The sequence below is a fragment of the Hyposmocoma kahamanoa genome, unplaced genomic scaffold (assembly GCF_003589595.1).
Source record: "Hyposmocoma kahamanoa isolate Upper Pololo Valley unplaced genomic scaffold, ASM358959v1 100021, whole genome shotgun sequence".
NCBI lineage: Eukaryota > Metazoa > Arthropoda > Insecta > Lepidoptera > Cosmopterigidae > Hyposmocoma > Hyposmocoma kahamanoa.
In genome coordinates, this window is record NW_020653200.1 from 2650040 (window position 1) to 2662432 (window position 12393).

Sequence of the window (12393 nt, forward strand, 5' to 3'; positions counted from 1 at the left end):
AATTTTCTGTTTATTAATTCTTTAGTTATAAGCATTGACTTACAAATAAAAATTATAAGACAATGGTTATAAGAAAGAAAAGTAAACCTTATACCGCTGCAACATGGTTGTTTCTTTGTGGAGAACTAAGTAAACATCGCGAATTCAACAACGTTTAACTGTTGACCGCTAGATGGCAGCGTTTTATTTGAAATTACAATAAAAATCAAAATATCGTAACTGGCAATAGTAGGTACCTAGGTACTGACTTTCAACGATAAGAGGATAAAGTTTAAATTATATTAACAGTTCAGAATTTGTTTTATCTTTTTAAATTAGAAACTATGATCAATTATTATCAAGATTTCATAGTGTTTAACATAATGTGATTGTGTGAGTTTAGGCGACAGCAGTTTTAATAGTAATCGAGACTTAGGCACTTTCAATGCTTTTTCCTCCGTGGTATAAATTCGTCAATAGTGGTGATATTTTTTTGAGACTTTTTAATGCTAATATTACCAAACTTATAGATTTAATTCTTGGCACTTACTTTGTTATAATAAGTAAATTATGATACCGCACGTTGCACAAATTCAATATTATATAACTGCTTGTGCTAGTAAAACGTGATTGTGCCTTGAACTGAACTATAGACGTACCTACTTAATTGTTACATAAATAACAACAATATACATTATAACAATATACATTGTAACAAAGCAACTGCGAACGTGAAGAGGCTTTTATGCATAAGGCATGACCGTCTCCTAGAAATTGCTGAGGCTTCTCTTTGGCGCCTATCATACTATCAATAGAAGAGTGTATCAGCGGCAGATTCGGAATGCGGGGCGCCGCCGCCGCTGCGGGATTTTGATTATGTTTTGTTTTGTCTATGACTGTCATGTCGTTCATTTCGTTTTCCCATTCATTTGTACTTTTTCTCTGCAGTAAAACTTCAAGAAACGGATTTGTGCTATACAGATATAAAGTGAAAATGTTTATTTTTCATTGGGAAATGATAGTGGAACAGAAGTAAAACTAAAGTCATGGCCTCATCCTTGAAAAGCACGAAAATAAAGTTAGAAGAGGTGTGCCGAACATGTTTGTCGAAAGAAATTGAGTTGCATTCAGTTTTTGATGTTTGTATAGGCACAATCACATTGGACTATGTTGTTGCTGCCATAACTGGCGTAAAGGTATTACTTAAATTGTATTAAGTTAACTGGCGTCTTCGCGAACAAAATATAACTTTTTTTTGTAAATAATCAGCGATTAGCGACTGGATCGCTATTGTGGAGTCTAATCTTCTACCATGTATGCTTAGCGAAGTTACAATTTACTAAGTACAGGGACGTTTCGTTCGTTGTGTATGGTGAATATTTCGTAACTAACTATCGAGAGACGTTTAAACTGTTGTGTACCTTTTACTTGGTCTATATTACCTATTTGGTCTATATTGCCTTTACATTATGATTTCTTGTGAATTAGGTTCTGTAAATGGGGTGTTCATGTACTATGATATATGTCATTGTGTATTAATATTTATATTAAAAAATAGAATTAGCATTGCATATTTTCTAGACACTCTAATTAAGCATTGTTTTATCTGTAACTAATGAGAATGTTTTAATTTGTCCTGAGAATGAATTTGATTCATTTCAGATAAAGCGCAGAATATTGTCAATTTAGTTGTACCTTCACCACAGTGCACTCAGTAATAACTGATAAGACAATGCGCCATGGATAATCAGCTATTCATACTATAGTCTGTTCCAATCAATTTTGACAAAAAGTAAACAAACCTGTTTGGTTAAAATTCTAAAGCAATCACTTAATAAATCGAACAAGTAACACTTTCATGTATATTTCGAAGATTTCGACTTGATATATCATCACTTTATCTAACAATATTCATTTGAATAGCATCGTAAAATTGTATTAAAAAAACCCTCTATATTTCTATGACTTGCCTATGGTTGCATAGTGCTGTTTGAAAAAAAAAACATTCAGTTCAGTCAATTAAAGTTTAGTAATCGATTATTAAATCGAACATTTCAATCGCAACCGAACAAGTATCTAAGTGTAAGGATTTGAAGGAGGATTTAAATTGAAATTTTAAATATGCTTATATAGGTTATGTAAGGAAAACCGCTAGTATGACTCAATTGAACAAATTGATTCATTCAATTAATTAATCAATTTGTAGTTGACGTTACAATTGGCCATCACTAAACCGTCTATGGTCAGGTTAGTGACTTGTTTGTTTACTTTTTGTTCAAAATGGATTGAAACAAAGTATAACTACTATGTCCTTCCTGGCAAAGGAATGAATATACACATATATACACAGCATCTGTTTCCCAAAAGCTATAATTTAAAGCTTTCCCATTATTGTGAATATGCATTTACTAGGCTAACTTAAATTTTACATTTAGAAATACAACTGGAACTATATGATCAAAGCACAGTGACTGCATTTTTTAATTTGTCATGCGTCCTAATTAAGATAAAAGTAATTTAAACATTTATAATTAAATATATATAAAAATACACTTGCTTGTTAGAGAAATTGTTTGGCTTAAGAATGCTACAGTACAAAAATTTAAGGGACACCCTGTGTCTCTAGGACGCATCATGGGTTAAAGTTAATGATAGATGTATATCTTTCTTTATACAATCCAGTAAACGCTGTGCAGCGGTGTAAATATTATACTTTGATTTTTAATTGTGTGAATGTATCTATGAATGAAATATTGTACATTGTGACAAATTTTATTGCAAATTGTGAATTAAAACAAGTAACTACATAATTAAATGCATGACAATGGCCTGCCAACAATACCAATGACAGATGTTATTCATTGATCTTAAGCAAAATGATTATGGTTCACTAATTAACTATCTGTATATATAAGAAACTATCTGTATCCAGCATTGTGTGCATTGCCACTGAAAACTTAAGAAATCCCAGCCTATATGATAGGCTAGCATGTTGGACTGTGGCCTTAATTTTCGCCTTAGAAAATACCACTGCCTAGGAGTGGGATTTAATACTACAACACTATCTGGGCACAACAACTCATGAATGTATATGGGACAAACATATGTTCATTCATTTTTGTACAGATATGGATCACAGCATGTACAGGATATAAATTAATTTCTAACATTAAACCAGTTTCTGCTCAGCACATTACGTGGTATATAAGTTATTGGTTTCAGTTAACCATTACATTAGTAAAATACTATTTATATATTTTAAGAAATTTATGGATTTTGCTCTAATATAGATTGAACAAAATGATGGATTGCCTACCACAATATGCCATGAATGTAAAGATAAGGCTACAAAAGCATACAACTTCAGGGAAAAGTCCCAGGAATCTGACACTAAACTTAGAGGTTTATTTAAGAAAGAAAAGAAGGAATTTGTTATTGCTGAAGTACCATTGTTTCAGGTAAATGGGATTGTGTGATAATTTATTCATTTCTTAAAAATTTTCATTGCTTTTTGTATGTAGTTTAAAAAATCGCCTTTTTATGACATTTATTGTCTTGCAACACCTATTGCCTTGTGTTTTGAATTAACGGATAATCTCCACCACTGCCTAATCACTACTTACATTTTGCTTTGTATGTCCAAGAAGATGGACGTTTTTAATAGATGGCTCTTTTTTTGCCGTACAATTTTTAGAATGTGTTTCAGAAATATATTACAAAAAGGCAGTATATTAACTACAAAACATGTTTAAATAAAAACATGAATCTAGAAAGCCAGTAGAAAGCATGAATTTGGAGATATATGTGTGTATAGGGAAAAAATACTTCCTGCGTTAGCCACCAGGTGTCCTATGAGCTGATGATTCTATACTCGTTATGAATAAGGTATTCTTTGATTGCAATAGCTAATATTTTTGGTTTAATTTACAGTCTCATTCTGTGGGTGTTAAAACAGAACAATTTGCAGCAGATGACAATGATGATTTTATGGATTCTGACTTTGGGCTATCTAACGACTTGGACGACTGTAGTGAAACAGGTGAGTTTCAGTTTTTTTTCTCTGGGACGTTTTATGTCTGTGAAAACCAATTTAAAGCAGCCCGTTTTACGATTTACAGAGAGAGTTAAAAAGGAAAAGCATGAAAGTGAATCACAAGTACCTTATAAAAGTACTTTCGTCAGTATAGATTCTCCTAATAAATTGGAATCTAAGAAAAAGAAGTGTATTAAAGGTAAGCACTAATTAATAAAGTGTTTGTATTATGCATAGTAAAAAGTAACTGTGAATATGATTATAGGAACCAGAAATTATTATTATGTAATTATGTAAAATCGCGATTTCATTTCTTAGGATCAATTCACCAAACATGGGCCCAGTCAATATTCTCCTACGTTTTTTAATTTCTAATTACAACTACCTAGCAAGCAAAGATTTAATAATTTCAGTAAGAATCTAAAAGTATGTGGTTATTTCATTTCATTTGACAGAAAGGTGAAAGAGTATTGTACAAATAGGCCATTTTACTCAATTAATTAATGTCTTTCTATTGCACTGGATAAATAAAATATAATTTACGATGTTATTGAATAAATTAAATTTATTGTAACTTAGATTTGGAAATCTGTTTCCAAGAATGCAGTGAAATAAAAATAAATGATTTGGCTTTGACTTTGTAGATCAATAAATCTGTTACCTATAAATATTTCAAATTGAAACTTGTTATTAATTTTTAGACATTTCCATTAAAAGCCAGTAAGCCACTTTTAACAATAGGTTTTATGTCTATCAACTAATATCACTTTAACTGACATACATATATTAAAACACACAATGATCTTATCATTGATAACCAGTGACCGGAATTGAGGGAGTTAGTTTAGCTAAACTAAAGAATGATGTGGACGTTCCCAATTAAACAGCAATATTACAAATAAACGATTATTTAATTAAAATGGAATGTAAAATTACAATAATTAGATATATAACACGGATTAAAAAAAAAACTTTTTTTATAAAGTTCTAGTGTGAGTGGCTGTTGGCGCACGCGTGATTGCCTCGGTCTTTAAACGACGATTTTATTTTATGCACTAGAGCGTAAAATCCTATTTTATGCACTAGAGTATAAAATCCTATTTTATGCAGCCTACACCCAGCAAAAATACGAACTTTTAGAGTATGAGAAGTGAAAAAGAAGTTTTATACGCATTGATGACGAAATGGGTATGTCCATACTAAGAAAACGTTCATACTTTAGGTAAATTAACTCCCTCAATTCCGATCGCTGCTGATTACATACATTTAGGTTTGAATTAAGGTCTGTACTGTATTTTTCCACAAACAGTAAATTCCTGTTAAAGTAAGACTTCTAACTTCTCGATTTGCATTGCAACATGAGTGTGGCTTTTAAGATTTTAATAGCAGTAGAGCTCCTTGTGAAAGAGTTCGTCTGTGGACGTACTGCCACCTTACCTATTTCTGCCGCCAAGCAGTAATGTCAGCATTACTGTGTGCCGGTTTTGAAGGGTAAGGTTGTTGGTGAAATTACAGCCACATGGGACTTGTCAACTATGTCTCAGGGTCGTATTCCAGAATTCTATTCAATGCTCAAGTCAGGACTTGAGTATGATTTCAAGCACTGGAAATACGAACCTAATGGCAAGGACTTGAGTATGATTCCTAGTGCTTTAAATCATACTCAAAACCTGACTTGAGCATTGAATAGAGTTCAGGAATACGACCCTAATAATGACAGCGCAGTGGCAGTGCCGCTCAGTTGTTTGCGACTTAAAGCTCTGCGGGGCACCGCAACTGTTATGGATAGGTGTGTGGCTTACCATCAGACACACGAGTTGCTCGTCCCGTCACTTGATATTATGAAAAAAAAACTTTGTTTTTGAAGGATATTTAGCCGTTGACTGCTGATGTCCTTGGCTGTGCCTCCACACCAGTGTAATACAATGCTATGAAATGAAGTAATTTGTATGTTGCAGTTGAATTTGAAGATTCTGTCAGTACGTACTGCCCGTTGTGTGGAACAAGTTATGACGGTGCCGACAACTTGACGAAACATATGTGGGAATATCATGCAGAGCTTATGGGCCCGAAAAAGAGGGGGAGACCCAAGAAAATGATGACTAGTGTACGTACAATATTTATAAGCATATGTACTTGAAATGAAACTATTCTTTTACCCAATTTTTTTCTTTAGTTACAAAATTTTACCATCTCAGTCAGCCATGACCATATTAATTACGATAGTATTAATTTCTTCGTATTACGCAAACTAATATTATAAATGCGAAAGTAACTCTTACGTTTTCAAGCTTAAACCGCTGAAGTAAATTATTAATAAAAAAATATTATTATTAGAGTGGCTTCATTCAGGACCTATGCAGCCCTTTATTACTGTGACCATTAATTGATCTATTGTAACCTCAGGAAATTTGTAGCAGGGAGTAAAGTGATACCATTAAGGTATTTACAAAAGTCTAATAACCATAAGTATTTTTTTTTACAGTCTATATTAACGAAGTTATCAGAAAATGGGCTTAAGTTGAAGTCAATTTCAGTCAAAACTTTTGAATGTCTTTTCTGCAAAGACCATTTTAATACCAAAGACGGATTGTCAAATCATATGATGCAACATAAAGGTATGTTCTCACGATTTGTTTTCCTCACAATACGAATGCTGTGGAAAAATCGTGTTAATGTCTGCTTCCCAATTTGTTTCAGAATCCAAAGTGTTTTGTTGTATCATTTGTAAGAAAATGTACTTAAAGAAAAATAATTTTGATCAACATTCCTGTATGAACAAGGTACTTACTTGGTTTCATTTTGTTTTTGATTCTTTTTCGAACTGAGCATGAGGTAAACAACTAATTTTATTCAATATTTTAAACTGTACATATAAAATATAACAATTATATGGAATTCATCTTATTTGCAGGAGAAGAATAAAGATATGAATATATTAACAGAGATTTTGCTCCACGAACTCTTGGACCCAAATTGTGACATGGTATGTATAACGCATTTGAATATAGATTGAAATATGATTCGCATATCAGTAATGCGTTAATTAAAAAAATAATTTACTGTTGCGTTGTTTTTAGGAGAATGCATTGCATGTATGCAGTCTATGTTGGGGTTTGTTTCTCTCTGAAGAAGACTTGGCTAGTCATAATGACATTGAACATCCAGAGAGGTCCCTTCGATGCAATACTTGCACAAAAGTAAGTACTTTGCCATCAAGTATTAACTGATGTACTTTGGCAATGTCATTATACAGTGTGACTTTTTTAACTGAAACAGTATGGGGAATTCCGAAACCATACATAATACACGCTAACAGTCTTATAAACCATTAGGTCTTTTTTTTAACCGACTTCAATAAAGGATGAGGTTCTCAAATCGACTAGGTTTATTTTTTTTGTATGTATGTTACCTGATAACTCTGATTTGTGAATCGATTTTCATGATTCTTTTTTTGTGGAAAAAAGGGTACCTCAGTATTGGTCCCATTTATATTTGAAGAAGGGGGCAAACTGAATCGGGTTTCGCGTACTTTCCGGTACCCGACTTCAATAAAATTTTTGAGGTCTGTTTTTTGGTATTCTGTACTAAGATTATGTGAAAACAAATACGACATAGTCAAAGTCAAGCGTGAGTTATTCATATATTTTTTGAACCTGAACAGATAAGCCTGATAAGCTAAGTTTCTTGTAAGGATCATGTTCATTGTGTCGGAATAAGAAATGAGGACAGCAGAAATTTGTCAAATTTAGTAAAATGTTTTTTCGTACAATTGGAAAATGCAATGTACTGAATTAATCCTAGTCGTAAATGAAGGAATGAAATTAAGTTCATGTCAATACATACTGCACGAAGCTGAACTGCGGAATGCTTTTATGACGCAAGTTTTTGCCCAGATTTAACAACTCCAGGCCCAGTTAAAGAAAGCACTCAGTATATATTGTACATCTTACATGTACGGAAATTTTTGCTTTATTTTATAGTATTTTATTTTTGCGACTTTGTCCCAACGGTTTACTTTGTGAGCTTTTGCGATATGGAGCTCCTGGATTCGATTCCCGATAGAACCCATTTGAGAAATAATTTTGTTTAAATTGGGTCTGGTGTGGATGTTCTGGGTATTCCCTAGTTTGAGACCAAGTTATTAGTGTGGCTGTCTGCCACGTTATTATGAATAATATTTCTTTTTGCAGGAATTCACTTCAGCAAAATCAGCCTCTCGCCATCGAAGTATCTGTCGCCAGGTCGACAGGAAACATGTTTGTAACACTTGTGGTCTTAAATTTGCCTACGAGATATCTCTTAACAAGCACATTTTGCGACATCACGAGGGCCAAAGCGTATCTGTATCTTTCATAGACTCGAAGCCTAAGCCAAAACCTGCACCGGTGGCTGTGGATGGTTCGGAGCAATATCAATGCGACACTTGCCAACGTTGTTTCCCGAAGAAAGAATCTCTAGCGAAACATGCCAAAACACACATGCCGATTGAAAAATGTTTCGAGTGCGACGTATGCCACAGAAAATTCTCGAGGAAGGATAATTTACGGTTAGAACCATTCTTTACCACTTTAGCATAGCGAGAAGTGCCATATCACCAATTCTGCCACAGTAAACTGCGCTAATATCTGCGAAGCAGTAAAACCGGTACGCAGAAATGCATTACTGCGTTTCGGTTTTCAAGGATAAGGGTGCTGATGAAATTACAGGCACATAGGACTTGTGAACTTATGTCTCAGGGTGACAGAAGCAATGGCAGAGCCGCTGCGCAAGATCTTTGTTGGGAAAAACCATCGAGTATATTATAACCAGAAATAGAGACGAAATAAGGGCTATATATATATTCCTGGTAACACATTAGCGATACAGCTCTTATAAATATCAACTGCCGTTTGTACTGAAGTATAGACAGGCCAACTACTGACCTGTGTGTACGTCTCCGTATATTCCAAAAAATAATCTGTGTTTATTGTAATAAAGATAATATGTCTAACAATGCCGTGTTGTTCTATTCGGTGGTGTGGGAAAAACAGCAAAACATCTAATTACAAAACAAACGGAATCACATTTCATCGGTAATTAAATATTAAATATGTAATTTTTCAACTATCGTCTATTATAGCAAAGCTCAAGTTAACTGGTCGATTTGAAGTGAAACAGTTGACGACACCCGTCAATTGTTTCGAACTCGGGCTAGCCAATTGTAGCGCAGTTGTCACAGTAATGATATGGCAGAATAATTTTCAAACAAATTAAATGACATTTCCTCTCTGTTTCTGGTTATATACTCGATGGGAAAAACCTAAAAACTCGATAACCACACTACACTCTGTTTTTTTCCAAGTCAGAGTAAATTGTTTGTTGCGTAATAGTGTTGCCAGCTTATTAGCAAATAACAGTCAATATTCTGTCGAGTCTACCGACTGAATATTGATTTCGTTTATGCAATAAATAGCCAAACTAGTTTAATTATTATAATAATAGGGGTTTAAATATGAAATTGCCGATTTATTTTACTGGCCACTTTAAATTAAAATTAAACCTGTATGGTGTCCGATTTCAGAGTGAAATGTTTTTCACACGAAAAGTAAAACATGCTTAACTTAAAAAACATGATATTTGATTGTTCGACTTTCAATTGTTTTTACATTCAGCTTTTAACGTGAAGATGGATACAGCGAAAATCTGAGTACCTAATTTTCGAATACGAATTTCCACATGGAGTTAACGTAGCAGAAACTGTCAATGCTGTATTTGGAGAGGATACGGCATACGCAAATACGGCAAACGCCGGCAATACGGCAAATTACGACTTGAAGAAAGAACCACGAGGAAGACCAGTTACAAATGTAAATAACGTTGAATTGAAGGTAATGATGGAAGCCGATCCGTATCAAACTACCACGAAACGTCATGGTTTAATGTTAGCATACCCACAATATGACATATGGCGTTTGAATAATGACGACGGAACTCGCAGCAAAACAGCTTCACCGTTATTGCTCTATGATAACGCAACACCTCACACTGCTTGAGAAACAGTTTTACTACTACAAGACCTGCAGATATAAATTATCCATCATCCTACATATTCGTCGGACCTCGCCCCGACCGACTACTATTTTTTCCCGCAATTTGAATTTTTTTTTGTATGGAAATAAAATTCCCAGGAAGCAGTACAAAAATCCCTTCACACAGCTGTGGAGTCCAGGTCTCCAGACTTCTATCGCAAAGGTTTAAATGACCTTCCGATTACATGGCAGAAATGTATAGACAACAAGGGAAAAAACTTTGATTAAACAAATATATTTAATCTTAAAAAAAATTGTTTTAATTTTTCAGTGCGAAACGGCAATTTCATACTTTAACCCCTAATATAATGCTCTAACAGGTGTAAACTATATCCAGGTTCAAGATTATGTCGCATACACGATTATTTGAAGTTCTACGAAAAGTAGCAACCCTGCCAACGTCAATTCACTGTCTTAAAAATAATCAGATTATACTAAATCATAACCTTTACATTTTCAGGTCACATAAAAAAATTCACGAACCAAACCGCGAGAAACCACCCAATAACTGCCTTTGTTTGTACTGCGGTCGCGGCTTCTCCAATTCCTCGAACCTTATTGTTCATATGCGTCGGCACACGGGCGAAAAACCCTATAAATGTGATTTTTGCGGCAAGGGTTAGTTAAATGGACTTCTTTATCTTTATTGACTACTGAGCTATTGTTATGATCTCTTAAAATAACATACTTAGACAAGGTGTACCACTGCTGTGGGATACGGAGGGAAAATATTTTAAATAATTGTAAATATGATATTTTGCTTCATGGAATGTTTTTCTAAAAAGAGTTTAAGATGCTTTGTTATTTAAAAGAAATGAATCCTTATAATGTACTCTTGTCGATCGTTATCATTAATATACATTTTTTTTCGATTCCTGGATGAAGCTCGCAACTTTTTAAAAGTCTTTGAATGCAGTATTACTTACTTTTGAAAATAATGTCCCCATGAGGCAAAATATTCTATATACAATGTTTAAAGTACTTTCTCTTCATGTCCCATAGCCGCGAGACGTCCGTGTATGTATGTATTTCGAATAAACGCAAATTGTGGTGTAATTTGGCTACGGCTACTTAGTCATACCAGTTGACTAATTGTTATGACCGTTACAGGATTTCCGAGATCTTCGGACCTTCAATGCCATCGGAGATCACACACTGGCGAAAAACCTTGTGTTTGTCGTGTCTGTGGAAAAGGTGGGTACAATACAAGTAACCATAATAAGCTCATCTGTCATTAAACATACATTCAGCAATTGTATTTCGGTTAAGCGGCGGGAGAAAAAGGGATTTCAATTATATTTTCACCTCAATAGCTCGGAAAGATTTTCTTTCTCATTAGAAATCTGCGCGCAAAAGCGTTTTATGCACGCTAGCGTGGAAAAGGTTTTTGAAATTCGAACTTGACGATGGACTGCGGTGCACCTAACTTTTTCTTTCGATGAAAAAAATAATAATGGCGTGTTTAACTACGCGATTTGTCGTATATTATTTATTTATGTAATATAAATCCGTTGTTATATTTTATTCTTATTATTGTAGACAATAAATTGACAATGATAACTAATTGTGTTTATTAAATTATTTTAATTCGTCGAAGAACTAAAATAATTTCAATAATCACTTAATCACACAAAATAAAAGTACGAGTACGAATAAAAGTTGATGAGGTGTAAATTCAGAACACATCCGAAGATACTTTTTATTTTAATAAAAAAAACTGATGTTTCATAGTTCAACTGTTTTTCTTTCATCTACCATTTTCCTCGCTATAGTGAGGTAAAAAGTTGTGTCTCGTGTCTTGAAGTACTCGTAGCGAGCTCAGGAATCCATTTTTATTCTTTGCTTATTCTTCTTTGAAGTCATAAATCAACGACGACAACATCTTAAACTCACAACTCCAGCCCAAATTTACAGGTTATTGACCTTTCGTTTTTACCAAATAAATCAATGCGTATCGTCACAGATAAGTAACTATGATAGTTTTTCTTCCTTATAATAAGATATCTAATGGTCTGTTTGTCTAGCAATTTTTATCTGCAAGTTATGTTTTGTCATCTCAATGAGTCGTATAGGTCCGTAATATCAGTCGCAGTTACAATTTATTACCAAACCACACGGAATGTTGATTCCCTACCGAAACGCACGCGCAATATTGTACAATTTTGAATTGTTTTCCCACAACGTGGGGACCTTTCACCTCATTTATTTCTGGTTATAAATGGAAATTAAAACACTTTCGACTTCGTCCTGGAGAATTGTATATTTTATACTATAGTATTTTTCATATTTGCGGAACGGCTGAATGAGTAA

At 33.9% G+C, this 12393-nt stretch overlaps 1 protein-coding gene across 1 annotated transcript in view; it reads left to right on the forward strand.

Annotated features, from left to right (window-relative positions):
* The first annotated feature begins 1025 nt into the window (after nt 1-1025).
* The window catches only part of LOC113240243 (zinc finger protein 2 homolog), a 31855-nt gene continuing 20487 nt past the window's right edge, over nt 1026-12393 (forward strand). Inside the window, exons 1-12 of the mRNA XM_026477496.1 lie at nt 1026-1175; nt 3270-3437; nt 3910-4018; nt 4098-4211; nt 5971-6119; nt 6498-6630; nt 6713-6795; nt 6927-6998; nt 7093-7212; nt 8206-8561; nt 10544-10701; nt 11194-11277. Coding sequence (XP_026333281.1) covers nt 1026-1175; nt 3270-3437; nt 3910-4018; nt 4098-4211; nt 5971-6119; nt 6498-6630; nt 6713-6795; nt 6927-6998; nt 7093-7212; nt 8206-8561; nt 10544-10701; nt 11194-11277 — 1696 coding nt within the window. The remainder of the gene's footprint in view (nt 1176-3269; nt 3438-3909; nt 4019-4097; nt 4212-5970; nt 6120-6497; nt 6631-6712; nt 6796-6926; nt 6999-7092; nt 7213-8205; nt 8562-10543; nt 10702-11193; nt 11278-12393) is intronic.